General features: G+C 52.8%; 1 protein-coding gene across 2 annotated transcripts in view; it reads left to right on the forward strand.

The window, feature by feature from the left end:
* LOC146005637 (microtubule-actin cross-linking factor 1, isoforms 6/7-like) overlaps positions 1 to 25,712 on the forward strand; it is a 159,591-nt gene that overhangs the window by 48,530 nt on the left and 85,349 nt on the right. For both annotated transcript variants that reach the window (XM_083145018.1, XM_083145019.1), the window contains exons 9-20: positions 3,311 to 3,430; positions 9,486 to 9,593; positions 12,204 to 12,422; positions 14,817 to 15,020; positions 15,115 to 15,340; positions 16,056 to 16,282; positions 16,634 to 16,756; positions 18,427 to 18,528; positions 19,816 to 19,917; positions 21,352 to 21,492; positions 21,895 to 22,050; positions 23,663 to 23,860. In XM_083145018.1, coding sequence (XP_083001144.1) covers positions 3,311 to 3,430; positions 9,486 to 9,593; positions 12,204 to 12,422; positions 14,817 to 15,020; positions 15,115 to 15,340; positions 16,056 to 16,282; positions 16,634 to 16,756; positions 18,427 to 18,528; positions 19,816 to 19,917; positions 21,352 to 21,492; positions 21,895 to 22,050; positions 23,663 to 23,860 — 1,926 coding nt within the window. The remainder of the gene's footprint in view (positions 1 to 3,310; positions 3,431 to 9,485; positions 9,594 to 12,203; positions 12,423 to 14,816; positions 15,021 to 15,114; positions 15,341 to 16,055; positions 16,283 to 16,633; positions 16,757 to 18,426; positions 18,529 to 19,815; positions 19,918 to 21,351; positions 21,493 to 21,894; positions 22,051 to 23,662; positions 23,861 to 25,712) is intronic.

The raw sequence follows: 25,712 nt of genomic DNA on the forward strand, positions 1-25,712 counted from the left end.
CCAGGCACCCTACATGAGTGCGGTGTCCCCAGCCTCCCTACATGAGTGCGGTGTCCCCAGCCCCCCTACATGAGTGCGGTGTCCTCAGTCCCCCTACATGAGTGCGGTGTCCCCAGCCCTCCTACATGAGTGTGGTCTCCCAAGCCCCCCTACCTGAGTGTGGTGTCCCCAGCCCCTCTACATGAGTGCGGTGTCCTCAGCCTCCCTACATGAGTGCGGTGTCCCCAGCCCCTCTATATGAGTGCGGTGTCCCCAGCCCCCCTACATGAGTGCGGTGTCCCAAGCCCTCCTACCTGAGTGCGGTGTCCCCAGCCCCTCTACATGAGTGCGGTGTCCCCAGCCTCCCTACATGAGTGCGGTGTCCCCAGCCCCCCTACATGAGTGTGGTCTCCCCAGCCCTCCTACCTGAGTGCGGTGTCCCCAGCCCCTCTACATGAGTGCGGTGTCCCCAGCCTCCCTACATGAGTGCGGTGTCCCCAGCCCCCCTACATGAGTGTGGTCTCCCCAGCCCTCCTACCTGAGTGCGGTGTCCCCAGCCCCTCTACATGAGTGCGGTGTCCCCAGCCCCTCTACATGAGTGCGGTGTCCCCAGCCTCCCTACATGAGTGCGGTGTCCCCAGCCCCCCTACATGAGTGCGGTGTCCCCAGCCTCCCTACATGAGTGCGGTGTCCCCAGCCTCCCTACATAAGTGCAGTGTCCCCAGCCCCTCTACATGAGTGCGGTGACCCCAGCCCCCCTACATGAGTGCGGTGTCCCCAGCCCCTCTACATGAGTGCGGTGTCCCCAGCCCCTCTACATGAGTGCGGTGTCCCCAGCCCCCCTACATGAGTGCGGTCTCCCCAGCCCCCCTACATGAGTGCGGTCTCCCCAGCCCCCCTACATGAGTGCGGTCTCCCCAGCCCTCCTACCTGAGTGCGGTGTCCCCAGCCCCACTACATGAGTGCGGTGTCCCCAGCCTCCCTACATGAGTGCGGTGTCCCCAGCCCCCCTACATGAGTGCGGTGTCCCCAGCCCCCCTACATGAGTGCGGTGTCCCCAGCCCCCCTAAATGAGTGCGGTGTCCCCAGCCTCCCTACATGAGTGCGGTGTCCCCAGCCTCCCTACATGAGTGCGGTGTCCCCAGCCTCCCTACATAAGTGCGGTGTCCCCAGCCCCTCTACATGAGTGCGGTGTCCCCAGCCCCCTACATGAGTGCGGTGTCCCCAGCCCCCTACATGAGTGCGGTGTCCCCAGCCCCCCTACATGAGTGCGGTGTCCCCAGCCCCCCTACATGAGTGCGGTGTCCCCAGCCTCCCAACATGAGTGCGGTGTCCCCAGCCTCCCAACATGAGTGCGGTGTCCCCAGCCCCCTACATGAGTGCGGTGTCCCCAGCCCCCCTACAGGAGTGCGGTGTCCCCAGCCTCCCTACATGAGTGCGGTGTCCCCAGCCCCCCTACATGAGTGCGGTGTCCCCAGCCCTCCTACCTGAGTGCGGTGTCCCCAGCCCCTCTACATGAGTGCGGTGTCCCCAGCCTCCCTACATGAGTGCGGTGTCCCCAGCCCCCCTACATGAGTGCGGTGTCCCCAGCCTCCCTACATGAGTGCGGTGTCCCCAGCCTCCCTGCATAAGTGCGGTGTCCCCAGCCCCTCTACATGAGTGCGGTGTCCCCAGCCCCTCTACATGAGTGCGGTGTCCCCAGCCCCCCTACATGAGTGCGGTCTCCCCAGCCCCCCTACATGAGTGCGGTCTCCCCAGCCCCCCTACATGAGTGCGGTCTCCCCAGCCCCCCTACATGAGTGCGGTCTCCCCAGCCCTCCTACCTGAGTGCGGTGTCCCCAGCCCCTCTACCTGAGTGCGGTGTCCCCAGCCCCCCTACATGTGTGTGGTCTCCCCAGCCCTCCTACCTGAGTGCGGTGTCCCCAGCCCCCTACATGAGTGCGGTGTCCCCAGCCTCCCTACATGAGTGCGGTGTCCCCAGCCCCCTACATGAGTGCGGTGTCCCCAGCCCCCTACATGAGTGCGGTGTCCCCAGCCCCCCTACATGAGTGCGGTGTCCCCAGCCCCCCTACATGAGTGCAGTGTCCTCAGTCCCCCTACATGAGTGCGGTGTCCTCAGTCCCCCTACATGAGTGCGGTGTCCTCAGTCCCCCTACATGAGTGCGGTGTCCTCAGTCCCCCTACATGAGTGCAGTGTCCCCAGCCCCCCTACATGAGTGCGGTGTCCCCAGCCCCCTACATGAGTGCGGTGTCCCCAGCCCCCTACATGAGTGCGGTGTCCCCAGCCCCCTACATGAGTGCGGTGTCCTCAGTCCCTCTACATGAGTGCGGTGTCCCCAGCCCCCCTACATGAGTGCGGTGTCCCCAGCCCCCCTACATGAGTGCGGTGTCCCCAGCCCCCCTACATGAGTGCGGTGTCCCCAGCCCCCCTACATGAGTGCGGTGTCCCCAGCCTCCCTACATGAGTGCGGTGTCCCCAGCCTCCCTAGATGAGTGCGGTGTCCCCAGCCCCCCTACATGAGTGCGGTGTCCCCAGCCCCCTACATGAGTGCGGTGTCCCCAGCCTCCCTACATGAGTGCGGTGTCCCCAGCCCCCCTACATGAGTGCGGTGTCCCCAGCCCCTCTACATGAGTGCGGTGTCCCCAGCCCCTCTACATGAGTGCGGTGTCCCCAGCCCCCCTACATGAGTGCGGTGTCCCCAGCCCCCCTACATGAGTGCGGTGTCCCCAGCCCCCCTACATGAGTGCGGTGTCCCCAGCCCCCTACATGAGTGCGGTGTCCCCAGCCTCCCTACATGAGTGCGGTGTCCCCAGCCTCCCTACATGAGTGCGGTGTCCCCAGCCCCCCTACATGAGTGCGGTGTCCCCAGCCCCCTACATGAGTGCGGTGTCCCCAGCCTCCCTACATGAGTGCGGTGTCCCCAGCCCCCCTACATGAGTGCGGTGTCCCCAGCCCCCTACATGAGTGCGGTGTCCCCAGCCTCCCTACATGAGTGCGGTGTCCCCAGCCCCCCTACATGAGTGCGGTGTCCCCAGCCCCCTACATGAGTGCAGTGTCCCCAGCCCCCCTACATGAGTGCGGTGTCCTCAGCCCCCCTACATAAGTGCGGTGTCCCCAGCCCCTCTACATAAGTGCGGTGTCCCCAGCCTCCCTACATGAGTGCGGTGTCCTCAGCCCCCCTACATGAGTGCGGTGTCCCCAGCCTCCCTACATGAGTGCGGTGTCCTCAGCCCCCCTACATGAGTGCGGTGTCCCCAGCCCCCCTAACTGAGTGCGGTGTCCCCAGCCTATCACTGCACCCTTATAACCGCCATATCCTATCTCTGACAGCTGGAGCAGGTTGTACTGTCTGAACTCGCCCACCTGTCTGGGACTGAGAGGCGTCTGGAGGAACTTGGCCGCGTCACGCTGACTGTAGAGACCATACAGGCCCAGATTCAGGAGCACAAGGTGACCAGCGCCTAATTCTTCTCTTCGTACAGGATTTGTCATTGAGCAGATTTCAGGAGCAGGGCGAGTGTTCTGTATGTAGTATATTCTCCTGTACATACAGTGTCACACAGCACACAGGTAATGTACAGGGGGCCTGGTCAGGAGCAGGACGAGTGTTCTGTATGTAGTATTATCTTCTGTACATACAGTGTCACACAGCCCACAGGTAATGTACAGGAGGCCTGGTCAGGAGCAGGGCGAGTGTTCTGTATGTAGTATATTCTCCTGTACATACAGTGTCACACAGCCCACAGGTAATGTACAGGAGGCCTGGTCAGGAGCAGGGCGAGTGTTCTGTATGTAGTATATTCTCCTGTACATACAGTGTCACACAGCACACAGGTAATGTACAGAGGGCCTGGTCAGGAGCAAGGCGAGTGTTCTGTATGTAGTATATTCTCCTGTACATACAGTGTCACACAGCACACAGGTAATGTACAGAGGGCCTGGTCAGGAGCAGGGCAAGTGTTCTGTATGTAGTATATTCTCCTGTACATACAGTGTCACACAGCCCACAGGTAATGTACAGGAGGCCTTGTCAGGAGCAGGGCGAGTGTTCTGTATGTAGTATATTCTCCTGTACATACAGTGTCACACAGCACACAGGTAATGTACAGAGGGCCTGGTCAGGAGCAGGGCGAGTGTTCTGTATGTAGTATATTCTCCTGTACATACAGTGTCACACAGCACACAGGTAATGTACAGAGGGCCTGGTCAGGAGCAGGGCGAGTGTTCTGTATGTAGTATATTCTCCTGTACATACAGTGTCACACAGCCCACAGGTAATGTACAGGATGCCTGGTCAGGAGCAGGGCGAGTGTTCTGTATGTAGTATATTCTCCTGTACATACAGTGTCACACAGCCCACAGGTAATGTACAGGATGCCTGGTCAGGAGCAGGGCGAGTGTTCTGTATGTAGTATATTCTCCTGTACATAGAGTGTCACACAGCCCACAGGTAATGTACAGGAGGCCTGGTCAGGAGCAGAGCGAGTGTTCTGTATGTAGTATATTCTCCTGTACATACAGTGTCACACAGCACACAGGTAATGTACAGGGGCCTGGTCAGGAGCAGGGCGAGTGTTCTGTAGGTAGTATATTCTCCTGTACATACAGTGTCACACAGCACACAGGTAATGTACAGAGGGCCTGGTCAGGAGCAGGGCGAGTGTTCTGTATGTAGTATATTCTCCTGTACATACAGTGTCACACAGCACACAGGTAATGTACAGAGGGCCTGGTCAGGAGCAGGGCGAGTGTTCTGTATGTAGTATATTCTCCTGTACATACAGTGTCACACAGCACACAGGTAATGTACAGGAGACCTGGTCAGGAGCAGGGCGAGTGTTCTGTATGTAGTATATTCTCCTGTACATACAGTGTCACACAGCACACAGGTAATGTACAGGAGGCCTGGTCAGGAGCAGGGCGAGTGTTCTGTATGTAGTATATTCTCCTGTACATACAGTGTCACACAGCACACAGGTAATGTACAGGAGCCCTGGTCAGGAGCAGGGCGAGTGTTCTGTATGTAGTATATTCTCCTGTACATACAGTGTCACACAGCACACAGGTAATGTACAGGAGGCCTTGTCAGGAGCAGGGCGAGTGTTCTGTATGTAGTATATTCTCCTGTACATACAGTGTCACACAGCACGCAGGTAATGTACAGGAGGCCTGGTCAGGAGCAGGGCGAGTGTTCTGTATGTAGTATATTCTCCTGTACATACAGTGTCACACAGCACGCAGGTAATGTACAGGAGGCTTGGTCAGGAGCAGGGCGAGTGTTCTGTATGTAGTATATTCTCCTGTACATACAGTGTCACACAGCCCACAGGTAATGTACAGGAGGCCTGGTCAGGAGCAGGGCGAGTGTTCTGTATGTAGTATATTCTTCTGTACATAGAGTGTCACACAGCCCACAGGTAATGTACAGGAGGCCTGGTCAGGAGCAGAGCGAGTGTTCTGTATGTAGTATATTCTCCTGTACATACAGTGTCACACAGCACACAGGTAATGTACAGGGGCCTGGTCAGGAGCAGGGCGAGTGTTCTGTAGGTAGTATATTCTCCTGTACATACAGTGTCACACAGCCCACAGGTAATTTACAGGAGGCCTAGTCAGGAGCAGGGCGAGTGTTCTTTATGTAGTATATTCTCCTGTACATACAGTGTCACACAGCCCACAGGTAATGTACAGGAGGCCTGGTCAGGAGCAGAGCGAGTGTTCTGTATGTAGTATATTCTCCTGTACATACAGTGTCACACAGCACACAGGTAATGTACAGGAGACCTGGTCAGGAGCAGGGCGAGTGTTCTGTATGTAGTATATTCTCCTGTACATACAGTGTCACACAGCACACAGGTAATGTACAGGAGGCCTGGTCAGGAGCAGGGCGAGTGTTCTGTATGTAGTATATTCTCCTGTACATACAGTGTCACACAGCACACAGGTAATGTACAGGAGCCCTGGTCAGGAGCAGGGCGAGTGTTCTGTATGTAGTATATTCTCCTGTACATACAGTGTCACACAGCACACAGGTAATGTACAGGAGGCCTTGTCAGGAGCAGGGCGAGTGTTCTGTATGTAGTATATTCTCCTGTACATACAGTGTCACACAGCACGCAGGTAATGTACAGGAGGCCTGGTCAGGAGCAGGGCGAGTGTTCTGTATGTAGTATATTCTCCTGTACATACAGTGTCACACAGCACGCAGGTAATGTACAGGAGGCTTGGTCAGGAGCAGGGCGAGTGTTCTGTATGTAGTATATTCTCCTGTACATACAGTGTCACACAGCCCACAGGTAATGTACAGGATGCCTGGTCAGGAGCAGGGCGAGTGTTCTGTATGTAGTATATTCTTCTGTACATAGAGTGTCACACAGCCCACAGGTAATGTACAGGAGGCCTGGTCAGGAGCAGAGCGAGTGTTCTGTATGTAGTATATTCTCCTGTACATACAGTGTCACACAGCACACAGGTAATGTACAGGGGCCTGGTCAGGAGCAGGGCGAGTGTTCTGTAGGTAGTATATTCTCCTGTACATACAGTGTCACACAGCCCACAGGTAATTTACAGGAGGCCTAGTCAGGAGCAGGGCGAGTGTTCTTTATGTAGTATATTCTCCTGTACATACAGTGTCACACAGCCCACAGGTAATGTACAGGAGGCCTGGTCAGGAGCAGGGCGAGTGTTCTGTATGTAGTATATTCTCCTGTACATACAGTGTCACACAGCACACAGGTAATGTACAGGGGCCTGGTCAGGAGCAGGGCGAGTGTTCTGTAGGTAGTATATTCTCCTGTACATACAGTGTAACACAGCCCACAGGTAATGTACAGGGGGCCTGGTCAGGAGCAGGGCGAGTGTTCTGTATGGAGTATATTCTCCTGTACATACAGTGTCACACAGCACACAGGTAATGTACAGGAGGCCTGGTCAGGAGCAGGGCGAGTGTTCTGTATGTAGTATATTCTCCTGTACATACAGTGTCACACAGCACACAGGTAATGTACAGAGGGCCTGGTCAGGAGCAGGGCGAGTGTTCTGTATGTAGTATATTCTCCTGTACATACAGTGTCACACAGCCCGCAGGTAATGTACAGGAGGCCTGGTCAGGAGCAGGGCGAGTGTTCTGTATGTAGTATATTCTCCTGTACATACAGTGTCACACAGCCCACAGGTAATGTACAGGAGGCCTGGTCAGGAGCAGGGCGAGTATTCTGTATGTAGTATATTCTCCTGTACATACAGTGTCACACAGCACACAGGTAATGTACAGGAGGCCTGGTCAGGAGCAGGGCGAGTGTTCTGTATGTAGTATATTCTCCTGTACATACAGTGTCACACAGCACACAGGTAATGTACAGGGGCCTGGTCAGGAGCAGGGCGAGTGTTCTGTAGGTAGTATATTCTCCTGTACATACAGTGTCACACAGCACACAGGTAATGTACAGGAGGCCTGGTCAGGAGCAGGACGAGTGTTCTGTATGTAGTATATTCTCCTGTACATACAGTGTCACACAGCACACAGGTAATGTACAGGGGCCTGGTCAGGAGCAGGGCGAGTGTTCTGTATGTAGTATATTCTCCTGTACATACAGTGTCACACAGCACACAGGTAATGTACAGGAGGCCTGGTCAGGAGCAGGGCGAGTGTTCTGTATGTAGTATATTCTCCTGTACATACAGTGTCACACAGCACACAGGTAATGTACAGGAGGCCTGGTCAGGAGCAGGGCGAGTGTTCTGTATGTGGTATATTCTCCTGTACATACAGTGTCACACAGCCCACAGGTAATGTACAGGAGGCCTTGTCAGGAGCAGGGCGAGTGTTCTGTATGTAGTATATTCTCCTGTACATACAGTGTCACACAGCACACAGGTAATGTACAGGAGGCCTGGTCAGGAGCAGGACGAGTGTTCTGTATGTTGTATATTCTCCTGTACATACAGTGTCACACAGCACACAGGTAATGTACAGAGGTCTGGTCAGGAGCAGGACGAGTGTTCTGTATGTAGTATATTCTCCTGTACATACAGTGTCACACAGCACACAGGTAATGTACAGGGGGCCTGGTCAGGAGCAGGGCGAGTGTTCTGTATGTAGTATATTCTCCTGTACATACAGTGTCACACAGCCCACAGGTAATGTACAGGGGCCTGGTCAGGAGCAGGGCGAGTGTTCTGTATGTAGTATATTCTCCTGTACATACAGTGTCACACAGCACACAGGTAATGTACAGGAAGCCTGGTCAGGAGCAGGGCGAGTGTTCTGTATGTAGTATATTCTCCTGTACATACAGTGTCACACAGCCCACAGGTAATGTACAGGATGCCTGGTCAGGAGCAGGGCGAGTGTTCTGTATGTAGTATATTCTCCTGTACATACAGTGTCACACAGCACACAGGTAATGTACAGAGGGCCTGGTCAGGAGCAGGGCGAGTGTTCTGTATGTAGTATATTCTCCTGTACATACAGTGTCACACAGCACACAGGTAATGTACAGGGGCCTGGTCAGGAGCAGGGCGAGTGTTCTGTATGTAGTATATTCTCCTGTACATACAGTGTCACACAGCACGCAGGTAATGTACAGGAGGCTTGGTCAGGAGCAGGGCGAGTGTTCTGTATGTAGTATATTCTCCTGTACATACAGTGTCACACAGCCCACAGGTAATGTACAGGGGGCCTGGTCAGGAGCAGGACGAGTGTTCTGTATGTAGTATTATCTCCTGTACATACAGTGTCACACAGCCCACAGGTAATGTACAGGAGGCCTGTCAGGAGCAGGGCGAGTGTTCTGTATGTAGAATATTCTCCTGTACATACAGTGTCACACAGGTAATGTACAGAGGGCCTGGTCAGGAGCAGGGCGAGTGTTCTGTATGTAGTATATTCTCCTGTACATACAGTGTCACACAGCACACAGGTAATGTACAGGAGGCCTGGTCAGGAGCAGGGTGAGTGTTCTGTATGTAGTATATTCTCCTGTACATACAGTGTCACACAGGTAATGTACAGGGGCCTGGTCAGGAGCAGGGCGAGTGTTCTGTATGTAGTATATTCTCCTGTACATACAGTGTCACACAGGTAATGTACAGGAGGCCTGGTCAGGAGCAGGGCGAGTGTTCTGTATGTAGTATATTCTCCTGTACATACAGTGTCACACAGCACACAGGTAATGTACAGGAGGCCTGGTCAGGAGCAGGGTGAGTGTTCTGTATGTAGTATATTCTCCTGTACATACAGTGTCACACAGCACACAGGTAATGTACAGGGGGCCTGGTCAGGAGCAGGGCGAGTGTTCTGTATGTAGTATATTCTCCTGTACATACAGTGTCACACAGGTAATGTACAGAGGGCCTGGTCAGGAGTGCACCTGATGGGGAGACACCGTATCGTCCTCAGGCCATGGCCTGCTGCTGTTATAATGTAGCATTGGATGTATCAGGCCTGCAGCCGCATTGGCCGGTACATGACCTCTGACCCTGACACTGTTGTGTTCTCTTCCAGCTGCTGTTGGTGGATGTTCTGCAGCATCGCGGGATCACCGACAGGTTATTCTGTATCTCCGACATATTGCTGACATTGTGTCCTCAGCCCATCCAGGAGCGGCTACAGGTAAACGGATCAATGCTGGGGTCACTAAGGGTCACCTGCTGAGTACACAGGCGGCTGCCCTCCGTATCCTACCACCGCTGTCCATTAGTATGGGTCAGTTCTGGGCATTATATTTTTCAGTGCCAGGGATCACATTGCAATATGCTCTTGTACTGGGCCAGCCCCCATCTTCACATGTAGCTGCAGGCCCCATATATATCTGTTGTAGATCTGCTGCGGCCCCTACTGACATACACTTAGGTGAATGTATATACAGCTAACAAGACACACATATTGTCTGATAGCTGGGCCCCTGTATGAGGACACGTGGAGGTTGTAGCTGCGCCGCTGCTTGTGTGACAATAGATTGCGCGCATGTCCCGATGTTGCTGTAAGGTTCTTACTGTATCCAGCATGGAACCTATGGGGATCCCGATGATAGGTTCACCGTGCCAGTCTCCTGTCCTTCTCTGTGCCCAGCTGGTTACTGCCAGTCTCCCATCCTCCTCTGTGCCCTGCTGGTTACTGCCAGTCTCCCGTCCGTCTCTGCACCCTGCTGGTTACTGCCAGTCTCCTGTCCTCCTCTGTGCCCAGCTGGTTACTGCCAGTCTCCTGTCCTCCTCTGTGCCCAGCTGGTTACTGCCAGTCTCCTGTCCTCCTCTGTGCCCAGCTGGTTACTGCCAGTCTCCTGTCCTCCTCTGCGCCCTGCTGGTTACTGCCAGTCTCCCGTCCTCCTCTGCGCCCTGCTGGTTACTGCCAGTCTCCTGTCCTCCTCTGTGCCCAGCTGGTTACTGCCAGACTCCTGTCCTCCTCTGCGCCCTGCTGGTTACTGCCAGTCTCCTGTCCTCCTCTGCGCCCAGCTGGTTACTGCCAGTCTCCTGTCCTCCTCTGTGCCCAGCTGGTTACTGCCAGTCTCCTGTCCTCCTCTGTGCCCAGCTGGTTACTGCCAGTCTCCTGTCCTCCTCTGTGCCCAGCTGGTTACTGCCAGTCTCCTGTCCTCCTCTGTGCCCAGCTGGTTACTGCCAGTCTCCTGTCCTCCTCTGTGCCCTGCTGGTTACTGCCAGACTCCTGTCCTCCTCTGCGCCCTGCTGGTTACTGCCAGTCTCCTGTCCTCCTCTGTGCCCAGCTGGTTACTGCCAGTCTCCTGTCCTCCTCTGTGCCCAGCTGGTTACTGCCAGTCTCCTGTCCTCCTCTGTGCCCTGCTGGTTACTGCCAGTCTCCTGTCCTCCTCTGTGCCCAGCTGGTTACTGCCAGTCTCCTGTCCTCCTCTGTGCCCAGCTGGTTACTGCCAGTCTCCTGTCCTCCTCTGTGCCCAGCTGGTTACTGCCAGTCTCCTGTCCTTCTCTGCACCCTGCTGGTTACTGCCAGTCTCCTGTCCTCCTCTGTGCCCAGCTGGTTACTGCCAGTCTCCTGTCCTCCTCTGCACCCTGCTGGTTACTGCCAGTCTACCGTCCTCCTCTATGCCCAGCTGGTTACTGCCAGTCTCCCGTCCTCCTCTGTGCCCAGCTGGTTACTGCCAGTCTCCTGTCCTTCTCTGCACCCTGCTGGTTACTGCCAGTCTCCTGTCCTCCTCTGTGCCCAGCTGGTTACTGCCAGTCTCCTGTCCTTCTCTGCACCCTGCTGGTTACTGCCAGTCTCCTGTCCTCCTCTGTGCCCAGCTGGTTACTGCCAGTCTCCTGTCCTTCTCTGCACCCTGCTGGTTACTGCCAGTCTACCGTCCTCCTCTGTGCCCAGCTGGTTACTGCCAGTCTCCTGTCCTCCTCTGTGCCCAGCTGGTTACTGCCAGTCTCCTGTCCTCCTCTGTGCCCAGCTGGTTACTGCCAGTCTCCTGTCCTCCTCTGCACCCTGCTGGTTACTGCCAGTCTCCCGTCCTCCTCTGCACCCTGCTGGTTACTGCCAGTCTACCGTCCTCCTCTGCGCCCAGCTGGTTACTGCCAGTCTCCTGTCCTCCTCTGTGCCCTGCTGGTTACTGCCAGTCTCCTGTCCTCCTCTGCGCCCAGCTGGTTACTGCCAGTCTCCTGTCCTCCTCTGTGCCCTGCTGGTTACTGCCAGACTCCTGTCCTCCTCTGCGCCCTGCTGGTTACTGCCAGTCTCCTGTCCTCCTCTGCGCCCAGCTGGTTACTGCCAGTCTCCTGTCCTCCTCTGTGCCCAGCTGGTTACTGCCAGTCTCCTGTCCTCCTCTGTGCCCAGCTGGTTACTGCCAGTCTCCTGTCCTCCTCTGCACCCTGCTGGTTACTGCCAGTCTACCGTCCTCCTCTGCGCCCAGCTGGTTACTGCCAGTCTCCTGTCCTCCTCTGTGCCCTGCTGGTTACTGCCAGTCTCCTGTCCTCCTCTGCGCCCTGCTGGTTACTGCCAGTCTCCTGTCCTCCTCTGTGCCCAGCTGGTTACTGCCAGTCTCCCGTCCTCCTCTGCGCCCAGCTGGTTACTGCCAGTCTCCTGTCCTCCTCTGTGCCCAGCTGGTTACTGCCAGTCTCCCGTCCTCCTCTGCGCCCAGCTGGTTACTGCCAGTCTCCTGTCCTCCTCTGTGCCCAGCTGGTTACTGCCAGTCTCCTGTCCTCCTCTGTGCCCAGCTGGTTACTGTTTGGCGCAGCGTTCGGAGTTGTTACCCTTTACCGTTTCTTTTCTCTGCAGCCATCATTTTCGTCTCTCAAAGAGATGTCTCCCAGGATTTCGGCCTTGGTGGCCTCCTCGCCCTGCGGCCTGGAACACGCCCTCTCCTTGCTGGGACAGTTTTCGGAGGCGGAAGAGGAGCTGCTGCCCTGGATGGAGGAGTCGGAGGCCGAGCTGCCCCAACTGTCCCCAAACTGTGGCAGCTGCAGCAATTTCCGGGCCCAGCAGCAGCAGCTCCAGGTGATTAATCCCCCGGTGACCTCTGTCCAATCACTGGGGGCTACTGCGGCATCCTGGTACCACAGACTAGGCCTAATAGGTTATAGCAAGGAAGCCGATGTACAACTCTGTGCCGTACAAGTACTAGTACAGCAGGAGGCATCTGTGGGAGGTAGATGCCTCCTGTCAGTATCTAAGGACGCGGATCGCCATGGTGACCATCAGTCGCTATTCACAATGGTTTCAGGAACTGGCCAGCCTGCCTAAGTTAAAGCTTACTCATTGTGGACATTGGATTGCCGGGGGCTGTTCCTACTCTTCCCCTTAAACACTTAGGGTCTGATTCAGGCGTGTACGCACAACTACAGATTCAAACAGCGGCTGATTATCAATCCACTGCACATGCGTACGGTTCGCAGCAGGCATGCATGAGGCCATCTGCGATGGAAACCTACAAATATTTATATACGCACGTCATTCGCAAGGGGATTGATAGGAAGCTAGCGTCTGGGGGTGGTAACTTAGTGGGAGTGCTAAGAAAAGCGCAGGCGTGCAGGAAAAAACGATGGGAGTGTCCGGGAATACACAGGCATTCCCAAACGTTGTAGGGGAGGGTGTGTGACATCAGCAACAGGCAGGATATGCCTATTTCCATTGCAGCCACCGAGTATGTCCAAGGCTACATGGTGACTGTGATGATGTTATGATTTTGGGTGTTACCCCGCAGCTGTGACCACTGTTTAGGATGGCCACAGCAAATCCCACACTATCTCTGTTGATTCCCCCCCCCCCAAAATAATGACCAGTACCTGTGGATGCTAAGGCTTCACCTATAATTTCCACGTTTGGAAGGGTGAATTAAGTCCACCCCAAGTCTGGTGCAACCAGGTCTTACAGTGGACAAAGTACTGGCGATTCTTCAGGGGTTATCAAAAGGTGAAACTGGCTAACAGGGCCTAACTGGGAATGACACTAACTAACAGCTCCTGAGCAAACACTTGGGAAAACAAGAACAGGTAGGCGACCACGTCGCAAACCAAAAGCGACCTCGTTGCTGGCATAAGAAAAATAGACACCAGAGTAAAGCACAATATAACACCACACAATTACACTGCAAACTACAGAGATGAACAGAAAGCCCTGAACACAGAAACTAACCCCGTTGGGGTATGTGCCACCTTCTGGCGCACAACCTGCGGTGTACTCTGACAAATTACCTGGGAAAGGTCCAGCCCAGCCTAATGCTGCCAGCTTGGACCAAGATAACGAGCTAATTAAACGTCAGTCTTGTGCATAGAGCAACACACACAGGATTGAGTTGCAAAGACACAGACTCACCACCCGGGGCCACCAGAGAGTCCATTACTAGAAACAGAGGGTGACATTTAATGTGCATTTTTTTGCCTAAATTTGCATATTTAATGAGTTGCAAATTTGCGGCAAAAAAGTGCAATATGGTGCGATTTTTGGTCATGAAAATGGGTGATTTTCAGTCATGAAAGTGTGCGATTTTGTGTAAAAAAAAACAAAAACGCAGTGGAGTCCCTGGTCCTGGTTTCATAAATTCACAGGGGCCAAAAAAATAGGGCCAGTCCTGGTTCCCAAAATACAGGGGACAAAATGAGTAGGGGTCCCCGTATTTCAAGAACCAGCACTGGACCCAACCAACCAGCAGGGCAATGTCTCAGCCGGGGGTGGACTTTTTATACAAGTTCCCCCGGCAAAAGCATTCACCCCCTGACTGGTCAGCATGGCAGGGATCCTGGGAAAGTGGGGACCCCCCCAATGAAGGGGTCCCTCCCTCCAGAATTTACCAGCCCATGTTGACGCCTGGGGCTGTCCCCGATGCCCCTGGGCTGTGGGCATCGGGCTGAAAAATGTCTAAAATAAGATGTGTATTGTTGTGGAACTACAAGTGCCAGCAAGCCTGCATGCGGGCACTAAAGGGCCGGCCTGGACACACACATAAAATAAAACTTTATTACATACGGAGCCCATTCATCCAGATAAGTACATGCAAAATGAAGACACTCTGGTGTATGGGAAGAGGGCGGGCAGCTGACATCCGGTGATGTCAGCTGCCCCCCCCCCAACAGCTTCGTCAGTGCCACCACCCCACGCCCTCCGCCAGCACTGGTGGGTGCGAACAGGACGCGCCCGCTCGCACCCAGCAGAAATGCGTATTGGCATCAGCAAAACATCACTTCCTGTGCAAACGCTCAGTGGAGCGAGTGTTACAGAATACGGGCCTAAGTCTCTGTATAGTAATAGGAAATTCTAGCGTTCGGCTTATACTATACATTTAAAGCTACAATGTGTATCTAATTATTAATACTGATGTAGGGAGATAGATGGAGATACCCTCCTGTATAGAAGTAAGAATCTGGGTATCACCTTTGCTGTTCTCTTCTCCAGGCCCTGCGGGAGGTGGTGGCTGAACACAAACCTCTGGTCACCAAGCTGCACCGAGTCTCCTGCAAGCTGTCCGAGCTGTGCCCAGACGGGGGCGCTGTCTTTCAGCAGCGCTTTGAGGAAGCAGAAAAGCGGTATTGCTCTATCCGTGAGGCTGTCCGTCAGGCGGCGTCCATCCTGGAGGATACTGTCCCCCGATACAACCAGGTCAGTTCCACCATACATCAACTTACTGTACTGTGTGGACATGAGGATCCCTAGTCTTTGTCCTTCTCAGCCCTGGCTTTGATGTTCCCCATAGATCAATGAGAGGATAGACATGATGTGTGAGAGCTTGGACAGGCTGCGGAGCCGGATGCAGAACCCTCCGTCCGTACGTGGGGAGCCCTCACGAATCCGGGAGCAGCTCAGGGAAAACTCCCAGGTACAGGCCGAGCTGGAGAAGCTGGGAGTTGCCCTGGAGAACATCAGCCAGCAGGGAACAGAGCTTGTGTCCAGCCTTCCGGCCGAGGCCACCCAACCGCAAGGTACTCTCATGATGGTCTTATGTGGGGTGTGAGGGAGCCGATAGGGTTCTCCATCCTGATTGTCTTCTCACTTTTCTACTCTCTCGTGACCTTTCGCTGCCCTTCACCAGATGCTGATCATCCTCTGCCCCACTAGCAACCTCAACATTAATGCTCCTACTATTGGTCCCAATGGCCAGACTGACAGGTAGTCCCGGCGCTCCCCACCAGCCTGTTATCGCGTCCCCCATGCTGGTCGCTCAGCAACCTGGGACGCCAGGACTAGATTGGGTTAGTAATCATACCACCAGTTTCCAAAGACAGAAATCAAGAAAACATGGCATTGGTGTTCATCTAGCACCCGCCATCTTGCTGTGGTGTTTCTAGCACGGGTCGGGTTTGCATATCAGTGCTGATATATAGACCACACTGTGCTAGAAGCACTACAGCAGACAGCGACAACCAAGGCAGGGAAGAGGAACTACATGGGTTTTCAAAGATGACAGGTGCTAGATGAACACTAATGCCATGTTTTCTTGATTTCTGTCTTTGGAAACTGGTGGTATAATTACTAACCCAATCAAATAAATTAACTCACCTGTGCATGATGAAAGAAATCCACAAAACCTGATCTGTTAGGCGTTACGCAGGGATTGGAGCTGAGAGCCCCTGTTCCTGGCCAGCCACCCCCGGGCAGTCCCATCCCTCCCCTAACACATCTCCTTCTGCCTTGCAGGTATCCAGCAGCGTACGGTGCAAGTATTGGCCGACTGGCAGCAGTTGTGTGAACGAGCAGAGGAACGCAGTGCTTGGCTGTCCGGCCTCCTCCTGCTGTCAGAGCGGTTCTGGCATGGACTCTCGGACTTGGTGCTTACACTGGCCGATACCCAGCAGATGGTTTTGGACACAGAGGAGCCCAATGCTGACCCGGACTGCATCAGAACCCGACTCGATGCCATGCAGGTAGATTGCTATCATAGTCTGTATGTCACATGTATGTCTACATGGAGGGTCATTCAGATATTCCATGTCTCCTGGGTCCCAGTGTGGCCAAGGGCTCAGATTGTATCCGTGATGTTTCAGGAGGATGTGATGACATTGTTACAGGTGACATAATAAGTAGTCTCATTACTGAATGGTGCAGGAATGTAACTCCTAATCCTGTCACAGATCCTTTCCTCTTATGTATAAATGTATCACAGTCGATGCCCAGTGACATATGGGCAGGTGCCAGCTCCGCTGGTCGCTATATAGGAAACACATGGGTCTTGTACATCAGAACAGCGAGTGATCGCACAGAGTCTCTCTTTCCAGGCCCTGCGGGAGGACATTGACAACCTGCAGAATGATTTGGACACGCTGGGATCTGTCGGCGTGGAACTCATGTCATTGTGTGGCGATATGGACAAGCCGGATGTGACAAAGAGTCTGGACGAGGTGAGCGCTGTCTGTCCTCATTGAGGTATGGATCCCCAAACTCTGTACACCAACAGACGGGCCTTTATTAAAGAGGGCCAGGAAGTCCCACAAGTAAAGGGGAACTAGCACCACTAAAAGGGTTAAAGCGGAGGTAGAGGGTCTGGCAATATCACGAGTAGAGCAGGAGCCTCTTCTGACCATGACTGGGGCCGGTTTATGCAGAAGTACAGAGCGGGGCCTCTGGAGATGTAGGACCTCACCGAAGTTTGGCTATGGGGCCCAGTGATGCCTTGTTCAAGCAGATGAGAGTAACCTAACGCCAGGTGGGCCCAGGTATGAGGCTAAGCAGTGGCGCTACGTGCCCACAACCCTCTTCCTGTTGTTTCTTCTCCGCTCTGACTACGGAGAGGTGACTAGAGCAGATAATTACAGGGACTTCATTATGGTCTCTGGTGCAGTGCGTACTCGGATTACTGACAGCATCTCCCATCATCCTGCGTGTATGTTCCATCATCCTGTGTAATGATGCTTCCATATGATCTGCAGTGCTGCATAGAAAGGAACAACTGAAGACTATGGGCTGAAATTATTAAGTTGTGGGTTTGATGTAATATTGCTACTCTCCATAGTGCTTACCCTCCACGTATCCTGTGAGAGGCTTCCATTTCAGTAAGGAGTCTCCTGCTGCCCCAGATTGTAAATCAAAACTCCCACATTCTTCAATGAAACGCAACTCAGCCTACCAGGAGAGCAGGAAGGAGTTTCCCTTTCTAAGCAAGGACAGTGATTTGCTAAATGCTATCGATGCTCAGAAGCCAGTGCTGATAACTCAGCAATCCCTTGCCTACTGCAGTGATGGCTAACCTTGACACTCCAGCTGGTGTTGAACTACGCATCCCTGCATGCCCTGCTAGTTTTGCTATTTGGCCATGCTAAAACTGTTGCAGGCCATGCTGGGATGTGTAGTTCAACCCCAGCTGGAGTGTCAAGGTTAGCCATCACTGGCCTACTGTGTACCCCAGTCTTCTTATCTGCTGCTGCTGCTAGTGTGAGCTGTGACTGACAGTAAAACATTTTATTAGTAATCTTTAGTTAAACAAAAATCAATGCAACAAAAAAAATTAAAATCTGTATTTTTACCCAGAGATGATCATTAAATGAAGTCTGTAATTTCTCATCATAAGTGGCCTACAGTGTACACACTTCACAATGAAATAACATCTAACACACCACAAAAAGCATACTTCCCAACATATTCTGTCAATCCAGTAAGACATCTTTGCTTGGGGATGAATTCACACAGCAGCAGCACCAACTCCTGTCAGTGTGTCTAAGCAGCGTTCGGGGGCCTTCCACAGCAGGGTCATAGAAGTGTGCGTCGGCCAGGAGCTGCGTGTCCCTACAGATTTAAGAAAAAAATTAAAGTCGGAAATGACAGGGGGGGCACATGCCCGGGTGCCCCCCCTAAATCCACCCATGCTGCTTGATAAATGTGGGATATCTTTTCTATAGTTTGTATGGACTAATGGTGCATTGATGGAGCATTGATATTCTATTGTACAGTGTGATTTCTCAGAGGAACAGCTTAAGTATATACAGCCTACGAGATGTGCGCACACCCCTGTATCACTGATCCGATAGGAATACTCACAGCACCTGCTATAAACGCCTCTCTCTCTCCCCTGCAGCTGTACACCATGTGGAACAGTCTGAGCAAGCACTGGGGCGAGCGTTACACCCGCCTGGAGGAGCAGCTGAAGGCAAAGCTTACATGTCAGGAGACCATTCAGGTACAATCTATGGGTCTCCGCGCAGATGCCAGGAGGCCATTCACATACCATCCATAGATCTGACTCTATGGGGGAATTACCAATATCCCGGGATACAGCCGATCCTATGTATGAATGGATACAGCCGGCATCGGCCGTGTTCCGGCAAAAAAATTATTTGTGAATAGGGCAAATTTACTAATCTGCTGTATTCACCTGATCCGTATGTTCCGATGTCATAGTAATTCGTATCCATTTGTATTCCTAGCCATTCGTGTCTAATCATATTCATCATTGGGGCCGCCAAATATGTATGAAGCGGCAGCTCTATGCGATGCTGCCCTTTGTAAAGGGGGTCCCCCCTCTGGGCTAATGGTAGAAAAATAGATGTGTAAGCTATTGGGTTAAGCTGTGGAACTACAAGTCCCACCACTTTTTTGTCCCCCTGAATTTCTAAAACCAGGACTGGTTCAATGAGACCGGAGCTATTTTATAGCCCTGCTGGGGGGACCTCACACCATTTATTTATTACACAGAGAAGCCTGCACGGATCTGACTGATCTGACTGATCTGTGCAGGTTTCAGCCAAATATACGCCTGGAAAATGTGGAGTATTTTACATTACGGCCTACTGTATTAGTAGATTAGGAACCACCCTTCGAAAGAACGGTGAATTCCATTTGTATTATTTCGATGGCATATGCATTCGCATTCCCGAATACATATATACGCCTAGCAAGAGAATACCAATAGCCGTATACTGGCCTTTGTGAATTTGAGAGAATTAATTTACGGTGTAATAAATAAATGGTGTGAGGTCCCCCCAGCAGGGCTATAACTAGCTCCGGTCTCATTGAGGAATACGGGCATTTACTTTAGTAAATTTCTCCCATTATGTATTGATTGTGTTTTTTTACTATTACAAAAAAACCCCAATTAATTAATAATCACTATGCAATGTAATAGGGGTCAGACGGGCGGCGCAGCATTGTGCTTGTGATTCTGTGCGTTGTGTGATGTCATAAAACTCATTAATACGGGTACCAGAAAAGGTGAACAAGTCCAGGGGGGGGGGGTTTACTGGAGGGGGGTCCGAGTAAGTTCCCTTCCAGGATTCCAGGTAGATGGTCGCCTGGGCGGTGCCTTTATTAACCTTTGCTAAGACCTGCACTTCTGCAGCCATGCTTACAGCCCCTGAACCCCTCAGAACCTTGGTTTGGGGGTCGAGGCCTGGTATGGGTGTCACCTTTGACCCTTCTGTTGTCGGCCCTGCCTACAGCACTCCTCACCCCAACACTCTCTTCACAGAGGCTGCAGGACTGGCTGCTGCTGGCCGAACTGCGACTGGCTGAGGAGTTCCTGGTGAGCGGGGACCTGGACATGGTGACACGGCAGCTGTCTGACCTGAAGGTGGGTACCGGGGAACCTGCAGCTTATATCCCATCTAGCCACCATTATCAGCCAATCCCTGGTGCAGGAGATGGGATTGTTCCACCCCATGTAGCCACCATTATCAGCCAATCCCTGGTGTAGGAGATGGGATTGCTCCGCCCCATGTAGACACCATTATCAGCCAATCCCTGGTGCAGGAGCTGTGATTGTTCCGCCCCATGTCGACACCATTATCAGCCAATCCTTGGTGCAGGAGATGTGATTGCTCCGCCCCATGTCGACACCATTATCAGCCAATCCCTGGTGCAGGAGATGTGATTGTTCCGCCCCAAGTAGCCACCATTATCATCAGCCAATCCTTGGTGCAGGAGATGGGATTGCTCCAACCCATGTAGCCGTCATTATCATCAGCCAATCCTTGGTGCAGGAGATGTGATTGCTCCGCCCCATGTAGCCGCCATTATCATCAGCCAATCCTTGGTGCAGGAGATGGGATTGCTCCACCCCATCTAGCCGTCATTATCATCAGCCAATCCTTGGTGCAGGAGATGGGATTGCTCCACCCCATCTAGCCGTCATTATCATCAGCCAATCCTTGGTGCAGGAGATGGGATTGCTCTGCCCAAGCTAGCCGCCATTATCATCAGCCAATCCTTGGTGCAGGAGATGGGATTGCTCTGCCCAAGCTAGCCGCCATTATCATCCGCCAATCCTTGGTGCAGGAGATGTGATTGCTCCGCCCCATGTAGCCGCCATTATCATCAGCCAATCCTTGGTGCAGGAGATGGGATTGCTCCACCCCATCTAGCCGTCATTATCATCAGCCAATCCTTGGTGCAGGAGATGGGATTGCTCCACCCCATCTAGCCGTCATTATCATCAGCCAATCCTTGGTGCAGGAGATGTGATTGCTCCGCCCCATGTAGCCGCCATTATCATCAGCCAATCCTTGGTGCAGGAGATGGGATTGCTCCACCCCATCTAGCCGTCATTATCATCAGCCAATCCTTGGTGCAGGAGATGGGATTGCTCCAACCCATGTAGCCGTCATTATCATCAGCCAATCCTTGGTGCAGGAGATGTGATTGCTCCGCCCCATGTAGCCGCCATTATCATCAGCCAATCCTTGGTGCAGGAGATGGGATTGCTCCACCCCATCTAGCCGTCATTATCATCAGCCAATCCTTGGTGCAGGAGATGGGATTGCTCCACCCCATCTAGCCGTCATTATCATCAGCCAATCCTTGGTGCAGGAGATGGGATTGCTCTGCCCAAGCTAGCCGCCATTATCATCAGCCAATCCTTGGTGCAGGAGATGGTATTGCTCCGCTCCATCTAGCCGCCATTATCATCCGCCAATCCTTGGTGCAGGAGATAGGATTGCTCTGCCCCATCTATCTAACCTGGGCCCTTCTACATACTGTATCACTCACGTGTCTTGTCTTGGGTCAGGAGTTTAAGAGAGACCTGTATCAACACCGGGTGGAGCTAGAGAGCATCGGGCACCAGATCTTGGACAGGTCTGATGGTTCCCAGCTCGGCGACTTCAGACAACGCTGGGACCGGATGGAGGAGGAGGCTGTGAACCGCCAGGTAAGCACAGTCATCGCAGAGTCACCGGCAGGTAACCTATCTCCGAGGGGCACATTACCATGTGATCACGGCACATAGCATGTTTCTTTTCCCTGATTTCCTGCCTGTACAGAGGCTGCCCCATAATGTCCACAATTACTATGTCGGCACTTGTACTGTCAACACCAGAATGTTGCTGTCTATATAATTACAATGACAATGTAAAACTTTGTGTAGATGTGTTGCATGTCGACGTTCGGTTTATGGGTCTGGGCTTAGAGTTGGACTTATATTAAAACTGTATTGTTAGCATTGTGATCACGTCGACAGTTTCATGCCGACATTATGGATATACAGCAGCCATCAGCTGTAGCTACACGTCGGGGAGAGACGTCACATAATGTAATGGACATTGTTTTACAGCACCAACTAGAAGGAGCGTTACTAGGACTGGGCCAGTTCCAGAACCAGCTGGAGGAACTTGTGAACTGGTTGTCCCACACCAGCGAGCAGCTGCAGGGGTCCCGTCTGGTGGGGATAGATCTGCAGAGCTGTGAGATCGAGCTGGCCAAACACAAGGTGGGTTCTCCGCAGTATCGCAGTACAAGGGTAGGTCAGGGGTGTGCGCCTAGTACAGCCCCCTCATTGTGTCTCAGAATATGTTAAGGGTATTTCGTGTATTACAATCGGAGACCGTGGTACAACAAACTGGGTGCTTACAGATAATCAAAAAGACAGGAGGGCCCTGCTCATAAGCTTACAGTCTTTAGAATATTAGGGTATCCCCTGAGTACTGTACCCCTAGTTCCATCTCAGGATATATTAGGGTACAGCCCTCTAGTTACATCTCAGGATATACTGTATTAGCGTACCTCCTGAGTACAGTGCCCGCCCTAGTTACATCTCAGGATTATTAGGGTACCCCCTGAGTACAGTGCCCGCCCTAGTTACATCTCAGGATTATTAGGGTACCCCGTGAGTACAGCCCCCCTAGTTACATCTCAGGATATATTAGGGTACCCCCTGAGAACAGCCCCCTAGTTACATCTCAGGATATATTAGGGTACCCCAGAGTACAGCCCCCTAGTTACAGCTCAGGATATATTAGGGTACCCCCTGAGTACAGTGCCCGCCCTAGTTACATCTCAGGATTATTAGGGTACCCCCTGAGTACAGTGCCCGCCCTAGTTACATCTCAGGATTATTAGGGTACCCCGTGAGTACAGCCCCCCTAGTTACATCTCAGGATATATTAGGGTACCCCCTGAGAACAGCCCCCTAGTTACATCTCAGGATATATTAGGGTACCCCAGAGAACAGCCCCCCCCCCTAGTTACATCTCAGGATATATTAGGGTACCCCGTGAATACAGCCCCCCTAGTTACATTTCAGGATATATTCGGGTACCCCAGAGTACAGCCCCCTAGTTACAGCTCAGGATATATTAGGGTTTCCCCTGAGAACAGCCCCCTAGTTACATCTCAGGATATATTAGGGTACCCCCAGAGTACACACCCCCCTTAGTTACATCTCAGGATATATTAGGGTACAGCCCTCTAGTTACATCTCAGGATATACTGTATTAGCGTACCTCCTGGGTACAGTGCCCGCCCTAGTTACATCTCAGGATATATTAGGGTACCCCCTGAGTACAGTGCCCCCCCTAGTTACATCTTAGGATATATTAGGATACCCCCTGAGAACAGCCCCCTAGTTACATCTCAGGATATATTAGGGTACCCCAGAGAACAGCCCCCCCCCTAGTTACATCTCAGGATATATTAGGGTACCCCGTGAGTACAGCCCCCCTAGTTACATCTCAGGATATATATTCGGATACCCCAGAGTACAGCCCCCTAGTTACAGCTCAGGATATATTAGGGTTTCCCCTGAGAACAGCCCCCCTAGTTACATCTCAGGATATATTAGGGTACCCCTGAGTACAGCCCCTCCTAGTTACATCTCAGGATATATTAGGGTACCCCCTGAGTACAGTCCCCATCCTAGTTACAGCTCAGTATATATTAGGGTACCCCCAGAGTACAGCCCCCCTAGTTACAGCTCAGTTTATATTAGGGTTCCCCAGAGAAATCCCCCTTCCCTAGTTACATCTCAGGATATATTAGGGTACCACCGATAACTGAATCCCTTGCCACGTGTGCCCCTCGGTGACCCAGCTCTGTGCCCACAGGTACTCCGGAACGACGTGCTGTCTCACTCCCGCACTGTGCAGTCAGTGGATGAGGCAGGACGGGGGATGCTGCTGACCTCCCTCAGTGATGGTGCAGACACACTTCAGTCCAGGCTGCGGGAAATGAACCGGCTCTGGGAGTTCGTTCAGAGTGAAACGGAGAGACGTCAGCTGGAGCTAGAGAGTGACCTCAGCCGGGTAATATCATTATTACTAATAACCTGTAGTTACAGGGCACAGAAAAGTATAACCAAGGCTGTCCACAGGGCCGGCTCTACCGGTAGCTGTCTGGGGGCTCCAGGATATAGGGGGGTGCCCTGAGTCTTTCACATAATAAAGGATGACTCTGAGAGAGGCGTCTTTGTTGAACTTAAGCCGTGTACACATGGCAGCGATATGGGCTGTAATCGCTGGAAATATGGTCGCTGGCGACCATATTGCCAGTGATGGGAGTGTGCCCCGGCGCTCCCGTTTTCAGCCCCATTGTAATCGCTGGTCGCAGGAGCTTGCTGATTACCTCTGCAGCACCGCCGGCAGAGGTTCCTTTTCATCAGCGACCAGAGATGGGAGACACTGAGCAATATATCTCCCCCCCACACTTCTATATGCCACATGCCCACGTTCACCGGAGGGTCCGGAAAGTGGGCATTGGTGTGCAGGTGGTGGCGGCAGTAAACTGAGGTTATGCCTAGGGTGCCTTTCACTGACCCTGCGGTCCATAACCAGACCGTTATGCAGGTACAGTCACCCTGACCATAACATCAGCCCCGGTTGCCCTGAAGAAGAACTGCGTAGAGCACGCCGGCCTCCACAGCCATGCGGTCGTTCGCTTAGCATTCCTATACCTTTGTGTCGCGATCAAGCATGCCTCCTGTTATTATAAGGTGTAAGATAAATGTATTTCTCGTATGGTGTAAAATCATGTCTGCTATTATTATGTGGGAGATCAGAACATGTCTTGTATTACTGTATGTGTGTAAACTGTTGGTGACCCATGGAGTGTAACCATCTGTATCGTTCTCTGGAGTTAGGATGTCAGATAAGATCTGAGACCCCTCATAAACCATGGTCCAGAAGAAGAGGTTAGAGATTGTCCCCTTCCTTCAGATCTCTTATCAGTGTGTCACGGGTGGAGGGCTGGGTTGGATCGTGTGGTGCTCAGGATTCACTTTAGGACCAGATGGAGTAGGGTTAAAGCGAGCTGGTTTTATTATAGATGGTTTCATAAATGAAAATAAATCACTTATTCAAATAACGGCTTTGACATAAGGAAAACAAGGAAAGTCCCAAATAACGTCTTTGAGCAAAGTCTTTAGAAACAAATGGAAATAATAACAAAAGGCAATACGGCTTGCATAACTCACAAGGTGGCCGGTGTACATCCAATATACAGGAAAGAGAGCTTTGATGGTGGAATGGAGGTTTTATGGCAAAGACAGGCAATGATGGAAATGAATAACAGTCCAGGCAAGTTCACGGGAAAGAAGTGGGTGATGATCCAGAGGGTACGAAGAAGACTGTAAGTGGGTGGTTTTGCAGGCTGCAGGATACCCCAGGAGGCGATGTCACTTTGTGGGGTGCAGGCGGACTTCGGGGTACCGTCAGGAGCCCACGGACAGGTAGAACTGGTAACACCGGCAAACAAGCAGGAAGGCACGGAGAGGTCAGGATTCCCAGAGTCAGTAGCAGGGCGTACTAAGGTGAAGGCTGCAGTAGACAGGAGCAGCCAGGAGTCTCCAACTGCACAAGGCTAGGAAACCTTTGCACTGACACCAGTTCACCAGGACAGATCCCCTAAATACATAGTGGGCGGCTGTCATTGGTTTAGATGGTGCAGGAAGGCAGGAAACCTGAACCTGGCGTCCAATCTGCATTTTGCCCACATCCAAGATAGCGGCGCCGGCCTCCCGGCTCCGCCTCAGTCACAACTGCCCTGGGACTCACAGGGACCCGCCCCCAACACACAATGCCTCCCGGCCGACCAGGACACAGCAGCGTGCCCACACCAGAGCCCAAGAACGGACAGGCAGCGGCGGGCACGGAGGGGTGA

Source organism: Crinia signifera, chromosome 5 (genome assembly GCF_055691185.1).
Source record: "Crinia signifera chromosome 5, ASM5569118v1, whole genome shotgun sequence".
Taxonomy (NCBI): Eukaryota; Metazoa; Chordata; class Amphibia; order Anura; family Myobatrachidae; genus Crinia; species Crinia signifera.